This window comes from Ranitomeya variabilis, chromosome 5 (genome assembly GCF_051348905.1).
Source record: "Ranitomeya variabilis isolate aRanVar5 chromosome 5, aRanVar5.hap1, whole genome shotgun sequence".
Classification (NCBI taxonomy): domain Eukaryota; kingdom Metazoa; phylum Chordata; class Amphibia; order Anura; family Dendrobatidae; genus Ranitomeya; species Ranitomeya variabilis.
The window spans coordinates 666701268-666720731 of NC_135236.1; the positions used below are offsets into that span (position 1 = coordinate 666701268).

The following is a 19464-nucleotide window of genomic DNA, read 5'->3' on the forward strand; positions in this document are numbered from 1 at the left end:
TATCATGGAGAAGCTACTGCATCTCTGCAGTGTGAGGACCCCGGGTGGCATCATGGAGAAGCTACTGCATCTCCACAGTGTGAGGACCCCAGGTGGCATCATGGAGAAGCTATTGCATCTCTGCAGTGTGAGGATCCCGGGTGGCATAATGGAGAAGCTACTGTATCTCCACAGTGTGAGGACCCCAGGTGGTATCATGGAGAAGCTATTGCATCTCTGCAGTGTGAGGACCCCGGGTGGCATAATGGAGAAGCTACTGTATCTCCACAGTGTGAGGACCCCAGGTGGTATCATGGAGAAGCTACTGCATCTCTGCAGTGTGAGGACCCCGGGTGGCATCATGGAGAAGCTACTGCATCTCCACAGTGTGAGGACCCCAGGTGGCATCATGGAGAAGCTACTGCATCTCCACAGTGTGAGGACCCCGGGTGGCATAATGGAGAAGCTACTGCATCTCTGCAGTGTGAGGACCCCAGGTGGTATCATGGAGAAGCTACTGCATCTCTGCAGTGTGAGGACCCCAGGTGGTATCATGGAGAAGCTACTGCATCTCCTCAGTGTGAGGACAAACATCTCATATCTCAGCTTCTTGAAACTCTGTGAGGGTGACATGAAAGTAGTGGGCTGTTGAGATGAAGTGGAGTAATGCCTGAGGAGGTTTCAGCTTTTCACTGGTGTTCACGTTTAAGACCCCTGTAATGTCTAGGGTGCGATTGATGGCCGCTACCGATGACCTAAACGTTTGTGTTCTTGCCACCAATGTCACACACCGGACGTCTTTTATCTGCGCTTGTAATTCGCCCCATAATTTCACTGCTGGAGCTGTCACCTACGCATCGCCCACGTTATACCAACAAACCAGCTGTAAGTCATTTGTGTCAGGCGGGGGGAGGCCGGCATCTGATTATTACCAGGCAGCTAATGTTACAGCGCACCTGTACGATGAAGAACATAAACAGCTGATATTACTGATAAAACCATTATCTGTTCCTGGGAAAGCTGGGTGACCACAGATATAACATTATAGGCCACATATGCACTATCATCCAGCTTTCCTAAAGACTTTCCATTTGTGTTGAAATACATATCTGAAGATTTTCCTGTCAGAAACGTGGAAAAGCTAGGTGATCACTAATATGTCTGCGGTAACGGTCCATACAGAGGCTTTCATGGAGACTTCTGACAGGAAAAATGTGTCGAGATAAGTGGAAATACATCCCAGCTCTGTAAATTTTCTATTCAGGATCTTGGAAAAGGTGGGTGAAGGCTAATATGGCTGCAATAACGGTTCCTGTAGATGTTATCATCCAGCTTTTCTCAGCTTCTGAATAGAAAACGGGGTTGTTATAGTATATAAATAAATCCATATAATCAAATCCTCATAGTCATCCAGCCTTTCTAGATTCCTGAATGGAAAAATCATTCAACTTGTATAGGAATGAGTCACTGTGCCGTTTAAGTACATAATTGAAAAATTTCTATTCAGGAACTCTGGAAAGTTGGATGACTACTAAATATGGCTGCTCTGGTTTGACAAGTCCATGTAACACGATCCATGCTTGAGTCGCAAAAGTCGACGTCGGCCAGGCTATTCCCATGCATGAACACATACTGTGTAAAAAACTGGTCCATAGAGGTTGTCATCCAGCTTTTCCAGACTCCTGATACATTTTGTTATCTAAATATATGGAAATGTAGATCCCAGCGCTCTTCATTTTCCATTCAGGTACATGAAAAAGCTTGATGGCTACCGTACTTATTACTGCAGTAACAGTCCCTATCATGGTTTTCATCCAGCTTTTCGAGATTCCTGACAGGAAAATGTGACTTAAGATGTGGAAATACATCCCGGCTCTGTTTATTTTCCAGTCAGGAATATGGAAATGTTTTTTTGAGGGTTAACGTGACGGTAACCATTATTATAGATGGCTTTTCATTCAGCTTTCCAAGACTCCTGACAGGAAAATGTGACTAAATATGTGGAAATGCATCGGAACTCTAATCATTTTCCAGTCAGTCACTTGGAAAAGCTGGGTCGCTGTCGTCTTTTCCCAGACTTCTTGGAAAAAAGTGCTTTTTCTCTGTGCCAGTTGTATTGGCGGCCATATTGATTTTTCATCTCCCTCCTCTTTTATAAAGCCTTTATGGCCTCCCGTCCCCAAACAACGACCGATGAATGAAAATAGCCTCTGGTTTTATTTTACTTACGCAATGAATAATTCATCGCGCGTGTTTCGCCGCCCGCCGCAGCCGGAGACTCATCGTCTATTTCCATCATTTCCCCCCTCGTGGTGAATTTTGATTTCTCTCCCGCAGGAGACATTGACCCTTTATCCGCCATCTATAATCCTCCTTATTTTCTTTGTGTTAATCGTATGCAGATGCCGTACCAATTATCCGCCGCTGCTGAGCGCGCGGCTATTTAAAGGCGCTGACACGGTCGGCGGCGGCTTCTAAAATTACACCACAGATAAGATTCCTTCTCGGCAAGGTCACAATCCGCTATTTGTTGGTTGCGTCGTGAAGATTGTGTCTTTTTTTTTTTTTCTGTCACATTCCCGTAATGGCGCGTGACGATCTGCGATATGTGAGGAATTTTTTAGAGTCGGCACGTCAAGCACAATTTGAGAGAGGGTAGGAAGGCAGTGCTCGAAGCATGCCAGATTCCCTAGATGTCCCTTTTAAGTTACCATGGAAACCTCGCCTTAAAGGGATTGATCAGCGGTCCCCCTTTGCTGCAGTTTTTTTGCACATTATCCGTCCGTATGTGTAATATTTTCATTTTTATGTTGTCTGTACTAACCTTGCCATTTTGCTTTCCATTCAGGACCCTCATTATTGTATTCACACCGCCATTTTGTTTTTTTTGTTCACTTAGTTTTATACCAATGGCTAGAAGCAGATCGACATGGCAGAAGCCAAGATGGTAAGAAGACAGGTAACCTAGGCTCCCCACCATAAGTCCTCTCTGCACTTCACCCACTTTAAATCCCTCAGAATCACAATGATTGCTCACCTTTTGATCTGTCGCTTGCTTCACGTCCCTCCTCCCCACCCTTAAAGCTTTTTTTCCCCCCCCCCCACGTATCCGCGACTCTCACTCTCGTCCGGCGTAATTGCCGCTGTTGTGGTAGAAATGAGTTAAAAGCATCTTGTAAACATTGTCTCGAGCATTTAAAGGAATTTTCCATCTGAAGAATAATGACAACGGATTGGATTTTTTTTCGAACTTCACAATGTTTTATGAATATTACGTTGTTATAATTATAAAATTCAAAACCCGGACCAACCAATCACAATGACTCCTGATGTCCTGAGCCAATCACAGTAAAGCTTCGATTTCCTGAGCTGAGCTCTGATTGGCTGCTACGCGGAACAAAGCCACTTTCTTCTTGGACACCCTCGTTGCTGTCTGTTTTGGGAAAACTACAATATGGCGTCCTCGCATGATGGCTGCTGTATGGGTTATCACTCACTGGGGGAAAAAAAGCAGCCGTAAAAAAAAAAATTAATAATTTTGGAACAATCCCTTTAAAGGAGGTAAGCCAGTCTCATACGGCAAAACTGAAAAATTGTAGGTTTTTTTTTTTGTCCACATGATACGAAATATGGTGTCGCATCTGGGTGACTGTTGGTAGGAAATTGCCACACTCCCTTATTTGGCAGGCAGAATGTGCTGAGACTTCTAGTTCCCCCACCTGGAAACCTTTTGTAACTTGCAGATCCTCCTCTTTAATGTGTCAAGATGTTTTGCTCACTTGTTTCCTGTGGGTTTTAAATAAAGTTAAGATAATCTCCTCCTTCCTCTTTCTTCTTGCGTTTGCTGTTATTTGGTAGCCGTTGACTTTTTTTCCCTTTTATGCGCCGTTCTCATGATAGCCACACATTTAAAAGTTTTGGAAGCGCTAAAGTTGCTGCTCCATTTTTAAAAAGTAGAACCTTAGGCTCCTCGTGGGTGGGGTTTAAAATGAACTGGGTGGAGCTTAAGTTCATGGGTGGAGTCACATCAAGCTATTAACACAATCCATTTATGTGTGGCTATCATTACTAGTAATCTGGTGGTGGTGGTCGTTGTAGTTGGTGGTGGTGATTTTTAGATGGTCGTAGTCGTTAATTTGGAAGCAATCGATGAACCTCTCACCTCGTTGGGCAATGCACGTTGCTAAATTCAATCATAGTTGCCAATCATTTTCTTTACCAAATCGGTTAAGATCTTTACATTTTTTTCTTTCAGTCTGTGCAGTAAAAAAAAAACAACTAAAAATTCTCCCCATAACTGGAAACCATCAGCGAGCATGTGAACTGCCATCTCCTCTTATTATGGGTTTATCTTAAAATCCGATTCCCGGCTGGTGTCCTGAGTGTTGTGAATATTAATAGATATGTTGGCCTGCTTGCTGACGGTTTCCAGTTAGGAGCAGATGTCAGTGGTGTATAGAGGTTTGATATTATTTTTCTATGGTAAGTATTGTTATTTTTGATAGCTTTCCTGTCTCCTTTCTTTTTGCTTTTTGTCTGCTGTACTATTTCTTTAAAATCAGTGATCATTGCTGGTTTAGGTATGCAAATTAGCTGTATTAAATCCCGCCCACACTTTCATAGTTCAAATCTACATAATTTTTTTTTATTATTATTAATATTATTCTATTTTAGGTGTTTTAGGTCTTTTTCTCTTTGGAAACAAGTTTAGCTCCACCCCCTTGTCGGACATGACACCTAAGGGTGACTATACATGTTAGAGAACAGTCAGAGCCAAACTAATGTGTTGTGGTAGATTAGACTGACCTTCTGCCAACCGCAGATATCAGGGCAGAGAGGGATCAGACATATTGAATTTAAATCTGCCCTATCCTTGGCATCGATAGGGCATTCCGGGGGGTTGGAGGCGGAGTTCTGAGTAACTCCTCCTATTAAGGGGCACCCACTCCGAGAGGATGGATGAACTACAAGCTGGAGAGGAATGATGCTTAATTTTACTTATGGATATTTGCCTTTTTTTTTTTTAAATATTATTTTTGATGTTTTCTAATTCGCTAGTATTTTTATTCCAATTTTTTTTCAAATTTTTCTCTCCATTGATTTAGTTTACTTTACATTTGTTTTGGTTTTATTTTGTTTTAGGTGTTTTTTTTTTTCAAATTTTTTTTCTTATTCCCTTGCTAATAAATTCTGCAAAAATGCTAAGTAAATAGGATCAAAATTAATGCAAGGGAAAAAAAATAATGTAAATACTAAAGAAAAATCTGCACAATTAATGCGAAAATAAATGAAATAATAATAAATTAATTCAGCAAAATGCAAATTAAATAAGATGAAAATTAAAGCAAAAAAAAAAACAACAAATACAATAGTAAGTAGAGCAAAAATTCACCAAAATGTTATCAAAATTAATAAAATAAATGAAAAAAATAAAATACGAATAAGTGAATTCAGCAAATCAAAATTAATACAAAAAATCCACACATACAATAGTAAGTGAGGGGGAAAAACAAAAAAATACCAATAAATTCAGCAAAAATGTAGTGTTTTTATTTCCCCACTTACTATTTTTTTTGCATTTTGCTGAATTAATTTATTCGTTTTTTTATTTATTGTGGCTTTATTAATTAATTTTCACTTTTTTCCTGATATTTTTTTTTTCTAGTTTTTATATATTTTTTCTTTAATGTTTATCTTATTTATTTTCCTTTTTGTTGAGTTATTTTTTTTTCTATTTATTGGATTAACTTTAATCTTATTTTATTTGTTACATTTAATTTGTTTTTTACTTTATTTTTTTTTATTTTTTTTCTCTTTTACAATTAATCCCCTTCATTAATACGGAACACAAGCTCCTGTGTGCAGATCACTTGTTCGAGGTGTCGTTTGTCCTCTTGTCAGCCCTGGCGCTCTGCCTGGAAGTGAACTACGTGACGGCAGCGCATGTACGGACAGGCAGCTGTGTGATCTCCGCTCCTGAGGAGCCTTGTCAGACTCCAGTGGGGATTTTCATGGTCCACTATTAATGGGGAACTCCAACGCAATTTGATTTTTTTTTTTTTTTTTTTTTTGAGGGCAGGTGGAAAGTGACACTTTGTGATCTTGGTCTCTACTCCATGGAGCAGCCCGTGCACCGATTTAAAAAAAAAAAAAAAAAAAAAAAACTTGGGTGGATCTCCCCTTTAAGTATGACTTCTTTATTCGAACTGCAGATGGTTACGGTTGTTTTTAGTTTGCACGATCAGGAAGGTTTTCGTTTGTTTTTGTTTTTTTTTACAGATTTGGAAAGGGGCGACCGATGGAGGATTCTGCCTCGTTCCGCACTTTTATATCGTTGTTTTTTTAAATTTAGGTGAAAACTTTGACCAGAGTCCGGTGAGAAGAACCTTCAAGTCCAAAGTCCTGGCCCACTACCCGCAGAACGTGGAGTGGAACCCTTTCGATCAGGATGCCGTCAACATGGTAAGGACTAAAGGACGGCGGACCAACGATTCATAGGAGGTGATACAAGTAGGGTTCAGACAACTGGGACCACCGGTAATCATGAGAACAAGGGTCCCTGTGCGAAAGGAGGAACAATGAGCATGTGCAACCACCGCTGTTTTGACTATAATGGTGGTTGCACATGCTCAGTACCGCTTCATGCTGACAGAAGATTTTGGGCCTCCCGTTCTCAGGATTGTGGAGGTCTCGGCAGCCTGGTCTGATTTGGGTTTATCTTCATAGCTCCTATTGGTGATCATTGGGGGTCTCCTTGCCTCTTTAAGAAGTTATCTGCACACGAGCGTCCACCTCTCACTCTGCCCTGGTCTTTCCACAGCTCTGCATGCCCAAAGGCCTGTCCTTCAGGACGCAGGCCGACAACCGGGACCCCCAGTTCCACTCCTTCATCATCACCAGGGAAGACGGCTCCCGGACGTACGGCTTCGTCCTGACGTTCTTCGAGGAGGTGACGAGTAAGCAGATCTGTACGGCCATGCAGACGCTGTACCAGATGCACAACGCGGAGCAGTGTAACAGCGTCTACGCCTCGTCCTCCTGCAGCATGGACTCCTTGGCCAGCAGCGTAGACGACGGGGACGCCACGTCCCTCGCCAAGCTCCAGCGCTACAACTCCTACGACATCTCCCGGGACACGCTCTACGTCTCCAAGTGCATCTGTCTGATCACCCCGCTGCCGTTCATGCAGTCGTGCAAGAAGTTCCTGTCTCAGCTTTACAAAGCCGTCACCTCCCCGCAGCCGCCGCCGCTGCCTCTGGAGAGCTACATCCACAACATCCTGTACGAGGTGCCGCTGCCGCCGCCCGGCCGCTCGCTGAAGTTTTACGGCGTGTACGAGCCCATCGTGTGTCAGCGGCCGGGGCCCAACGAGCTGCCCCTGTCCGACTACCCCCTGAGGGAGACCTTCGAGCTGCTGGGGCTGGAGAACCTCGTCCAGCTCTTCACTTGTCTCTTACTGGAGATGCAGATCCTGCTTTACTCACAAGGTAAGACGCCGCTTATCCCCCCGCTGGTGCGAGCGCCCGCCGGGTCATGGCTGCAGTGTAAAGCATGTGGGACAGGCCGACAACACGAGCCTCCTGGTGTGCCTGTAAATAAGGTGATTGTCATCTCAGACCCTGATGAGTAGACGGAGATCAGCGGTGCTATGTGAGAACCGCTGATTTCCCAAGGACAAGCAGATCAGTGTAGCAGGAAGTTTCTTCTCTGACTGACATGCCCTGTCTTTAAGAAGAGGTTCTTCTGCAGCTGCAGTGTATATTGTATAGTACTGAGCTCCTGCGGAACCTCACTATGCGCCCCTCTGCTGCTGCATCGCCTTATATGCACTTCCGCTGCTGCATCGCCTCATTATGCGCACCTCCGCTGCTGCGTCGCCTTGTTATGCACACCTCCGCTGCTGCGTCGCCTTGTTATGCGCACCTCCGCTGCTGCGTCGCCTTGTTATGCGCACCTCCGCTGCTGCGTCGCCTTGTTATGCGCACCTCCGCTGCTGCGTCGCCTTGTTATGCGCACCTCCGCTGCTGCATCGCCTCATTATGCGCACCTCCGCTGCTGCGTCGCCTTGTTATGCGCACCTCCGCTGCTGCGTCGCCTTGTTATGCGCACCTCCGCTGCTGCGTCGCCTTGTTATGCGCACCTCCGCTGCTGCGTCGCCTTGTTATGCGCACCTCCGCTGCTGCGTCGCCTTGTTATGCGCACCTCCGCTGCTGCGTCGCCTTGTTATGCGCACCTCCGCTGCCATATTATTTATTTTTTTTTTAACCCCTTCTTCTTTTCCTTGTAGATTACCAGCGGCTGATGACGGTGGCGGAGGGGATAACCTCGCTCCTTTTCCCCTTCCAGTGGCAGCACGTGTACGTGCCCATCCTGCCCGCCTCCCTGCTGCACTTCCTCGACGCCCCTGTGCCGTACTTAATGGGGTTGCAGTCAAAAGAAGGCACCGACCGCTCCAAGCTGGAGCTCCCGCAGGAGGTGGGTTACCTCGCCGCCAGCTTTCTGAATTTCTGGAGTGTGGAAAAGCTGGGTGACTGGTGCTGCTGAGTAATGATGACATCACAGGCATCGTTTCGTGACGGCCGCCACCGGCTGTGCCCTCCACCCTCCTCGGTGGACGTTGAACCCACAGTGGAAGCTCTTACCTAATACACTGATCAGATTACTGCCGAGGCTCTGTCTCTTAAAGGGGAAGGCCACCTTATTTGCAGACTGGGAAGTGGCAGTAGTTATTGGCGACCACCGGGGAGATGCCATCTGTTCCTTCTGGCTCATTAAAGGGTCACAAGTAAGGATTCCCCCTTTATGGACCCTCAGGGTTAGTGGTCAGGAGAGGTGGCATAGCCTTCATCTCTTGTCGTGGGTTTGGGCACCGCATCTCGCGTGGGCACAGTCGCCCGTGAGTCACGTCGCCCACCTCTGTCTGGTGGGATAATATGCAGATTATGTAAAAAAAAAAAAAAAAAAAGATTGATTTGTATTCGCGTGCAGATGCAAAATAAAGTGACTCAGCCGCTCTGAACGGCTGCCAGCTCCGCTCCGCTGCCAGTGCCAGGCCATCTTAAAGGGACAGTAGCACGATTTCATCCATTCCACTATGAGGAATCTACAGGAGTCACGGGACCCCCGTTCTCTGGTCTCCATGGCCCGCACCTGTGGCGTAAATACCACTTTCAGGGATTCTAGCTATAAGGTCAGGGAAAATGGCTCCTTAAAGGGGTTGTCCCCTGTCATTCATATATGGTGGTTCCGGACCCTCCTCCATGAGTCCGACAGCGAACAGATCTTGATATTAAAAAAAAAAAAAAAAAATCCAATTAAAACTAAAAAACAAAAAACAAAACAGTTTTCGGGTACACGGACGCAGCCATTAATGAGCGCGCTGGAATTGGGCTCCTGATGCTGGATACATTATTTACGCAGTCAGCAGATGGCGACTAATGACCACGAGGGCCGCTGTCTGGGGAGAGATGACGCCATGAGCCGAACATGCACAAGATGGAGCCGCCGTCTGCTCGGAGGACAACAGATGGACTCGCTGAAAGTGGCTGTAATTCAATTAGCACCGTTAAGTGAATGCTCGATCCTAGAGGTTACAGTTCAGAATTAAATCTCCGCTCTCTTCCAGAGCTGAGATTTAGACTGGCGTTTGCAGCGCGGTAGCACAGATTTCAGTGTTTAGGGAAAGAAAACAAGGATTTTCTACTAATTTGCAGGGATAAAGTAGTGATTTCCCCTACAGCACCTCCAGAGGAGATATAGGGTATTACACCGTTGGATCCTCCAAAAAGAAAAGCTTATTGAATCTTAGCTGGCTAATAGATGAGGGTCGTAAACGATAAACCCAACATACAGCAGCCAATATCTCTTCTTCCTACACTCCTAAATCCATGATTTCATAGGCGAACTGATAATTATAACCATGTCTCTGTTTTTAGGTGTTTGGAGGAAGGTCTGACCCCATTACTAAAACATGTTCATTTCTGCAGCTCCATTTCCCCCCCTTCCCTCTTGTTTCTTTCCTGGGTGACCACCATTTCTAAATTTGCCGACATGTAAATTGCAGAAAAATCTGGACATTTTTAAAGGGGTTTTCTGCGGAATAAAAATAATAATTGCCTGTAGTCCTCAGAACAAGAAATAACACGTCCCGTCCCAACTCTTACCCGATCCTCGCTGCTCTGTGCTTTCCGATCCCATTTTTGACACGCCGAAGATAGCTGCCGAGGCGGGTCGCCAATGTAGCTAGTGATTGGCTGAGCAGCTATCACATGCCAAGGCGGGCCACCAATGTAGCTGGTGATTGGCTGAGCAGCTATCATATGCCAAGGCGGGCCGCCAATGTAGCTAGTGATTGGCTGACCAGTGATTTCCAATCATTGTCCACATTGGTGGCCCCGCCTCATCCTGTAATTGGCTGAGAAGGAACTTCTCGCCATTTTTTAAGCCTGCTGAGTTGGACATCGTCCTGTATTGGTGCGAATGAGTATTTTTTTTTTTCTTTTTCTCATCGATATTCTTCCCCCCCCGAAAACCTTTAAACTCCTCCCCGGAGTGCGGGGTTTTACAAATAGTGAGCTATAGTCACAGGATTATCCTGCCAAATTCAGGACTGTTTGCAAATATGCAAAAATATTCTATACAGTAGACTGCCTCTCCTCATGATGCAGGCTTGTTTAGATCCCTCCCATTCAGGAAAATTAATGAGGTTTTGCTATGTATTTGTTTTGACCACTGGTTTTTCTCTTCTGGTCGCAGGCTAACCTCTGCTTTGTGGATATTGATAACCACTTTATCGAGCTCCCGGAAGAATTCCCCCAGTTCCCAAACAAACTGGAATTTATCCAAGAAATCTCTGAAGTTCTCCTGAATTATGGGATACCCCCGGAGGGAAATTTACACTGCAGCGAGAGCGCCACCAAACTGAAAAGCCTGATGCTGGACGACTTGGCGAACGACAAAAAGAACGGGAACCTGTCAGGTCACAACATCAACATGTACGAGCTACTGAAGGGGAACGAGACCATGGCCCGACTGGAGGCGCTCACCAAAAGGACAGGGATCAACATGGACAAGATCAGCATCAGCGTTCCTCTGACGGACGCGGAGGACGACCACAAGCTCAAGTGCGCGGAGAGCGAGCTGAAGGACTACAAACTCAACGTGCAGATCCGGGAAGTGTTCGCTAATCGCTTCACGCAGATGTTTGCCGACTACGAGGCCTTCGTTATACAAGCCGCACACGATATGGAGTCCTGGCTCACAAACCGCGAGCAGATGCAGAACTTCGATAAGGTGAAGGCTGATACAGATCATATTGTTATCCTCCAGAGCTGCACTCACTATTCTGCTGGGGAATTCACTGTGTACATACATTACTGATCCTGTACGAAACCTGATGTAACTCAGGATCAGTAACATAACGTATGTACACAGTGACTGCACCAGCAGAATAGTGAGTGCAGCTCTGGCGTATAATACAGGATGTAACTCAGGAACAGTAATGTAATGTATGTACACAGTGACTGCACCAGCAGAATAGTGAGTGCAGCTCTGGCGTATAATACAGGATGTAACTCAGGATCAGTAATGTAATGTATGTACACAGTGACTGCACCAGCAGAATAGTGAGTGCAGCTCTGGCGTATAATACAGGATGTAACTCAGGAACAGTAATGTAATGTATGTACACAGTGACTGCACCAGCAGAATAGTGAGTGCAGCTCTGGAGTATAATACAGGATGTAACTCAGGATCAGTAATGTAATGTATGTACACAGTGACTGCACCAGCAGAATAGTGAGTGCAGCTCTGGGGTATAATACAGGATGTAACCGTCAGTGACAGCTTCTCTTCTGCAGGCCTCGTTCCTCTCCGATCAGCCTGAGCCGTACCTCCCGTTCCTCTCCCGATTCATCGAGACGCAGATGTTCGCCACGTTCATTGATAATAAGATCATGTCTCTCTGGGAAGAGAAGGAACCTCTGCTCCGAGTGTTTGATTCTCGCATTGAGAAAATCCGGCTTTACAACGTCCGGGCACCAGCCATTCGGACCTCCACGTACCAGTCGTGTACCACCTTGAAGGAGGCCGGTACGTCTTGTGGGCAGTATTGCATTTTTGGGGGGGTTGTTTCATGGGTTGATTTCTCCTTTGTTCCTTGCATTATTTCTCACGCTCCGCTGATCGGAGTACGGTCCGGATGTCGTCCCTTCCCTCAGCAGATTGTGGACTCGTTGAGACGTGGAGTCGCAGTGAAGCCTTCGCCGGCCTGGAATCCTCTGTGCTGCGGGGGCCGCGTATCCTCGTCCTCACCATCTTTGTGCAGTAACTTGCCTGTCGCCGGCATTAACGCACCGGCCTCTTAACGTTACTCCTAATTCCTACTTTTAGGTTTCCTGGTCCTCCAGCAATTACCGACTGTTCACATTGAAGCCCCAAAGCCACATACATTGTGCACAGGAGGGAATCAGATGGATTGTAAATGTGTTTTTACATTTTTTATTTTATTTTTATATGTCCTAAACTCACCTTTTCTTGTTTTTTGTTCCCACCTTCACTTTGTTGCAGGCTTTACTCACTTATAACAACGAGTGTATGTGCAATGTCCTCACCTCCCGTCAGGACTTTATTGGGGATTTGCATAAAGGAAGGAACTCTAAAGCAAAGCCCTTTATCTATACATCAAAAATGTGAAAACTGTTTTTCGATATCTTAATTCTAACCTGAGCTACGAGCGTTTAAAGTTACAGGCCTAAAGCCTGAGGCTGCACTACTGAGGCAATCTCATGACTACAGTCTCTTCTGTGGGACGTAGTGTGGAATACAATGTTGTGAATGTATATATTTATACAATATATATATTTGGATGCCATGGAAGGACTTCATCAGGCACATCAGAAGAGGCAATATCCGGATCTCTCAGTAGTGCAGCCTCAGGCTTTGGGCCTTTAGCTTCAAATTATTATATCTCAGCGTAGAAATAAGGTATCAGAAAACTGTTTTCATATTAATGTACAGTATAAAGGGTTCTACGATTGATCTGTTTTAATTAGCAGTTCCCGAATATTGTATTATATTGGCGGTGGAGTTATGCCCTAACTTTATTTGAGGAACAATGCAGTTATCAGTTCTTCGGTGCCCCTGACTGATGTATTCATTATTCCAGCTGTGTCCATCGAGCAGCGTCTGACAAAGATGGATCACACGGCCATCCACCCTCACCTGCTGGACATGAAGATCGGACAAGGGAAATACGAGCAGGGGTTCTTCCCCAAACTGCAGTCAGACGTTCTGCTGAATGGGCCGATCAGCAACAAGTAAGAACCTGTTCTGCACACGAAGGATTCAGAGCGAAAATTCCTGCAATGCTTCATGTCCGGATTATCCTCCGAGTCCTGTTATGTCATCTCCTGCAGCAGCCACTTATATAATACTACTTATAGCCACAGGGAAAACTGCTATAATACTCCCCCTGTGTACAAGAATATAACTACTATAATACTGCTCCTATGTACAAGAATATAACTACTATAATACTGCTCCTATATACAAGAATATAACTACTATAATACTGTCCCCTATGTACAAGAATATAACTACTATAATACTGCCCCTATGTACAAGAATATAACTACTATAATACTGCCCCTATGTACAAGAATATAACTACTATAATACTGCCCCTATGTACAAGAATATAACTACTATAATACTGCTCCTATATACAAGAATATAACTACTATAATACTGCCCCCTATGTACAAGAATATAACTACTATAATACTGCCCCTATGTACAAGAATATAACTACTATAATACTGCCCCTATGTACAAGAATATAACTACTATAATACTGCTCCCTATGTACAAGAATATAACTACTATAATACTGCTCCCTATGTACAAGAATATAACTACTATAATACTGCTCCTATATACAAGAATATAACTACTATAATACTGTCCCCTATGTACAAGAATATAACTACTATAATACTGCCCCTATGTACAAGAATATAACTACTATAATACTGCTCCCTATGTACAAGAATATAACTACTATAATACTGCTCCCTATGTACAAGAATATAACTACTATAATACTGCTCCTATGTACAAGAATATAACTACTATAATACTGCTCCTATGTACAAGAATATAACTACTATAATACTGCCCCTATGTACAAGAATATAACTACTATAATACTGCTCCTTTGTACAAGAAAATAACTACTATAATACTCATCCTATAAAATACGACTCTATGTAGATAAATTGAGTTTTCTGATAATAAAAGAAATGAGTTCACATAATCTTGAGGCATCTATGAGTCACTTTGTATATAAATGAGTTGCAGCCTCATGAATATTAATATTTGTAAGAATTTGTGATGAGCCCCGGGCCGTGATGTGCGTGCGGAGCAGTGTATTTGTGGTATTGTGCGGTATTATTTCTGTATAGCAGCACATTATGTGGATGAGCGCTTCCGCCCTTTATCCTCTGTCTTGTATCTACAGTCGGTGGGTCAGCCGGAACGCCACGGCGCAACGGAGGAAGGATCGCCAGCGGCAGCACTCGGAACACCTCGGATTGGACAACGACTTGAGGGAGGTACGTCGTCGCGGCATGTGACCGCCAGCCCCATGCAAAAGATGGCTAATTGCTCTGCTCTCATCTATTTTATGGCTTAATCGCTTTGCCCTCGCTAATTATTTGCGCACGTCTTGAATTAACCTCTTACCTTCAGCTTTCCTGCTCTGTGATCGGCGCCCCCTCTCGTCCGCAGGTCATGTCTGGTATTGTGGTTAATAGGGCTGAGCTGCGGTACTATAGATTTAACATAAGGGGCAGAGCTGTGCAGCATCCCATAACATAACTTTGGGTTGTTCTAGCCTATGGGGCCTTAATTAAAAAAAAATAAAAAAAATTGGGAAAAGAGGGATTTTTGGTACTCACCGTAAAATCTCTTTCTTGGAGCCTTCATTGGGGGACACAGATAACCGTGGGTGTATGCTGCGGCTGCTAGGAGGCTGACACTATGCAAAAAAGGAAAAAACAATAGCCCCCTCCCCGGCATTATACACCCACCTACAGGCACTGAGCACCTCAGTTGGTGAAAAAAGTAGTAGGAGAAACAACCATAACTGAGAACACATGAGTACCAACTCAATCAGGACTTGTAGGCCCAAACACGGTACCAAGAACAAATAACCAGGGAGGGTGCTGTGTCCCCCAATGGAGGCTCCAAGAAAGAGATTTTACGGTGAGTACCAAAAATCCCTCTTTCTTTATTGCTTCATTGGGGGACACAGATAACCGTGGGACGTCCAAAAGCAGTCCCGGAAAAGGGTGGGTAGAAAGGAAGTGAGAAAAGGGCTCAGGTCGGCCGGTGTGCGACCGCCGCCTGCAGTACCTTCCTACCAAAACCTGCATCTGGTGAGGTCTGGGTATGTACCCTGTAGAACCTCATGAACGTATGTAAAGACGACCAGGTGGCAGCCTTGCAAACCTGCAAAGCGGAGGCCTGGTGACGAACAGCCCAGGAAGCACCGACAGCTCTGGTGGAGTGGGCCTGTACCCCAGGAGGGGGCTGTGTCTCTCGAACACGGTAGGATTCCGTTATAGCAGAACGAATCCAGCGAGAAACAGTGGATTTGGATGCTTGAAGGCCTTTCCGGCGACCCTCAGCAATGACAAACAGAGAGTTGGATTTGCAAAAATGGGCAGTTCTAGAAAGCTAGATCCGAACAGCCCTGACAACGTCAAGCTTGTGAAGAGACTTCTCCAAGGGGTGAACAGGAGAAGGGCAAAAAGAAGAAAGAATGATATCCTCATTGATGTGGAAAGTGGAAACCACCTTGGGAAGAAATTCGGGGACTGGTCTTAGAACGACCTTGTCCTGATAAAGAATCAGGAAGGGGGAGCGGCAGGATAATGCTGCCAACTCGGAAACTCGTCTAATTGAAGTGATGGCAATGAGGAAGGCCACCTTCCAGGAAAGAAAGGAAAAAGAGACGTCCTGAAGCGGTTCAAAAGGAACTGTCTGAAGGGCACTGAGAACCAAATTGAGGTCCCAAGGTTCCAGCGGAGGACGAAAAGGAGGAGCAAGATGAGCAACTCCTTGCAGAAAAGTCTTCACTTGAGAGACGGAAGCCAAGTCCCTTTGGAAAAGAATGGACAAGGCGGAAACTTGACCTTTTAGGATACTGAGGGACAAACCCGAGGCGAGACCCGACTGCAGGAAGCCCAGAAAGTCCGGTAGGGAGAAAGTCATCGGAATTTCGTCGTGTGTCTCGCACCACCGGAAGAAAGCCTTCCAGTACCTGTGGTAAATGCGACAAGAAGCTGGCTTCCTGGCTCTGATCATGGTCTGTACGACCTGATTAGAAAAACCAGACTCCCTCAGAACCGCGGCCTCAACAGCCTTGCCGTTAAATGCAGGGACTGAGAACTCTGGAAGAGTGGGCCCTGTGAGAGAAGATCTGAGCGGTCTGGGAGTCTCCAAGGGGTATCCGCGAGCATGTTGACCAGCTCCGTGTACCAGGGGCACCTTGGCCAGTCTGGAGCTATGAGTATGACCGGAATCCCCTCTAACTTTATCTTTTTTAGTACCCTTGGGATCAAGGGGAGTGGGGGAAACTGCGTCCATGGGATTACCAGGGCGTCGTGGCTGATGGCCAGAGGGTCCCGGGATCTGGCGACAAACTGAGGAACCTTGTGGTTCATCCGAGACGCCATGAGGTCGACGTCTGGGATGCCCCAACGAAGACAAATCTGGTCGAATACTGAGGGATGGAGAGACCACTCGCCTGCTGCCAGGCCCTGGCGGCTGAGGAAGTCGGCTGTCCAATTTTCGACCCCCGGAATGTGGACAGCTGAAATGACCGGAACGTGACGTTCCGCCCAATGAAGTATCCTTGCTGCCTCTGCCATTACCTGACTGCTGCGCGTCCCGCCCTGGTGGTTTAAGTACACCACGGCCGTGGCGTTGTCCGACTGGATGCGCACGGGACGACCGGCCAGGAGTGATTGCCAGTGGAGTAGGGCAAGGAAGATTGCTCTGATCTCCAGTAAGTTGGTGGGTCCAGCGACCCTGCGCTGTGAGATGTCGGAAGACCGCTCCCCAACCGAGCAGGCTGGCATCTGTGGTGATGACCTGCCACTGAAGCGGAAGGAAAGACCTCCCTCTGAGGAGCGATGAAGATAGGGTCCACCAGGTCAGTGACTGCCGAACCTGCCGAGGCAGACGAACGGGGTGGTCCAGTGAGGTCGTGGATCTGTTCCAAGTGGAGAGAAGAAACAGTTGGAGGGGACATGTGTGGAATTGGTCAAAGGGAACAGCCTCCATGGAGGCAACCATCTTTCCCAGGACTGCCATGCAGAACCGAAGCGAGCAAGGAGCTGGGTGTTTGAGAGATCGGGCTGCCTTGCGGAGACCGGAGAACTTGTCCAGTGGGAGGAAGACCTGAGCCAATTTCGTGTCGAATTCCATGCCCAGGAAGGACAGACGCTGGCAGGGAATCAGAGAGGACTTGTCCCGGTTGATGATCCACCCGAGGCGAGTCAGAGTGTCCAGAGATCTGGAGGCTTCGCGCACAGTCTCGATGAGATCAACCCCTGATCAAAAGATGTCCAGGTAGGGGATGATGAGTATCCCCTTGGAACGAAGGATGGCCATGACCGCCGCCATGATCTTGGTGAAGACGCTGGGGGCCGACGCCAGGCCGAACGGGAGGGCCGTGAATTAGTAGTGCTCTTCCTGGATAGCAAACCGAAGGTACCTCTGGTGCCGTACGCAAATAGGAACGTGAAGGTACGCATCCTGAATGTCCACCGAACACAGGAAGTCCCCGGGCTCCATGGCGGCAATCACAGACCGCAAGGACTCCATCCTGAAAGTGGCGGAGTCGAACATGGCGGTTCAAAAACTTGAGATCCAGAATTGGGCGAAGGGAACCGTTCTTCTTGGGGACTACAAAGAGGTTCGAGTAGAACCCCGAAAAAAGCTCGTTTTAAGGGACAGGAACGACTACGCCAGCTGTGACCAGGGAAGAGACAGCCTGAAGAGACCCGGGCAGTTGAGACGGTTGCATTGGTGGACGAGAGGAAGAAACGATTTTCCGGAAGGGAAGAAAATTCGATCTTGTAACTGGAGGTAACTACCTCTCTGACCCAGGCGTCGCTGAGTACAGACAGCCAGGCGTCCCGGAAGGAAAGAAGTCTGCCTCCCACCCTGGAAGTCATTCCAGGTGGGGGCGACCCATCACTTGGAACGAAATCTATCGGAACGGGAGCCAGAGGACCTGAAAGGTTGGCGCTTAGTTCTCCATCTGGGGGCAGGCTTGTAAGAGGGTCTCCTCCGCTCTCCTGAAGCGAAAGGTTGCTCCTGCTGGGAAGAGGAGTCAGAGGTCCGAAATTGACGAAAGTGCCTAAAAGGCCTAGGGCCCTTTTTATTGAAGAAACGTTTTGGTCTAGACTGAGGGAGGGAAGTACTTTTTCCTCCCGTGGCATCAGAAATGATCTGGTCTAAGCGAGAGCCAAAGAGTCTGGAACCCTGAAAGGCTAGGTTGGTGAGAGACTTCTTAGAAGTTGTATCTGCGCTCCATGCTTTGAGCCAAAGAATGCGGTGTATAGCAATGATGTTGCTACTTGCCCTTGCGGAACAGGCCGCTGCATCCAAGGATGCAGCCAAAACGTATTTGCCCGCGTGGCCAATCTGGTCCGCCAAATCAGCCAGTTCCTGTGGGGAAGCCGAAGCCAAAATGCCTCGTCGAAGAATCTTGGCCCAGGCGGAAATGGCCTTTGCCACCCAGGTGGAGGCGAAACTGGGGCAGAGGGAAGCTCCTGATGCCTCGAAAGCTGATTTGGCTAGAGTCTCAATCTGTCTGTCCGTAGCGTCTTTAAGCGACGCACCGTCAGGTAAGGACAGGACCGTCTTGGATGAAAGATGGGAAACCGGCGGGTCCACCTTTGGAGATTTTGCCCATTTGTCAGCACTAAACGAGTATAATACGTCCAGGTGTTTTCTACCTGGGAAGCGCTTCTCAGGATGTTCCCAGTGCTTAGACAGGGTAGACTCAAATTCCTCGTGATTGGGAAAGGAGCGATAAGGACGCTTGACCTGTTTGAAGGAGACAGAAGGATCCTGTGAGGGAACCTCGTCCTGTTTAAGCTTAAGAGTTTGGGAGTTAGCCAAGATGAGACTATCCACAATAGCCTGTATTCCAGACGTCTGGTCAGAGTCAGACCCGGACTGGGAATCTATGTCCGACCCAAGGTCCTCCTCCGAAGAGGGGAATTGGGAAGAGGTGAGCAGCTTGGGAACTGCTGAGAGACCCGGAGAGCTGGAAGAGGAGCCAGACAGGGACCTCTTTCTAGAACGGCTGGCCGGAGCGTTCTTCTGAGGGTCGATAACAGGTGCGTGCGACTCCGCCATGAGAGACGGTCGGAGCACTGGTGGCTATAGCTAGATGCGGAAGTCGTT

The 19464-nt window shown here is 46.7% G+C and overlaps 1 protein-coding gene across 3 annotated transcripts in view; it reads left to right on the top strand.

Annotated features, from left to right (window-relative positions):
• The window catches only part of DENND5B (DENN domain containing 5B), a 65978-nt gene that overhangs the window by 11593 nt on the left and 34921 nt on the right, over positions 1 to 19464 (top strand). The window contains exons 2-9 of one of the 3 annotated variants that reach the window (XM_077266670.1): positions 2879 to 2926; positions 6332 to 6441; positions 6800 to 7466; positions 8267 to 8454; positions 10735 to 11271; positions 11838 to 12069; positions 13145 to 13295; positions 14498 to 14591. In XM_077266670.1, coding sequence (XP_077122785.1) covers positions 2879 to 2926; positions 6332 to 6441; positions 6800 to 7466; positions 8267 to 8454; positions 10735 to 11271; positions 11838 to 12069; positions 13145 to 13295; positions 14498 to 14591 — 2027 coding nt within the window. Of the gene's footprint in view, positions 1 to 2878; positions 2927 to 6331; positions 6442 to 6799; positions 7467 to 8266; positions 8455 to 10734; positions 11272 to 11837; positions 12070 to 13144; positions 13296 to 14497; positions 14592 to 19464 lie in introns of those variants that run through there. The other 2 variants (XM_077266671.1, XM_077266672.1) reach the window with 2 other exon arrangements.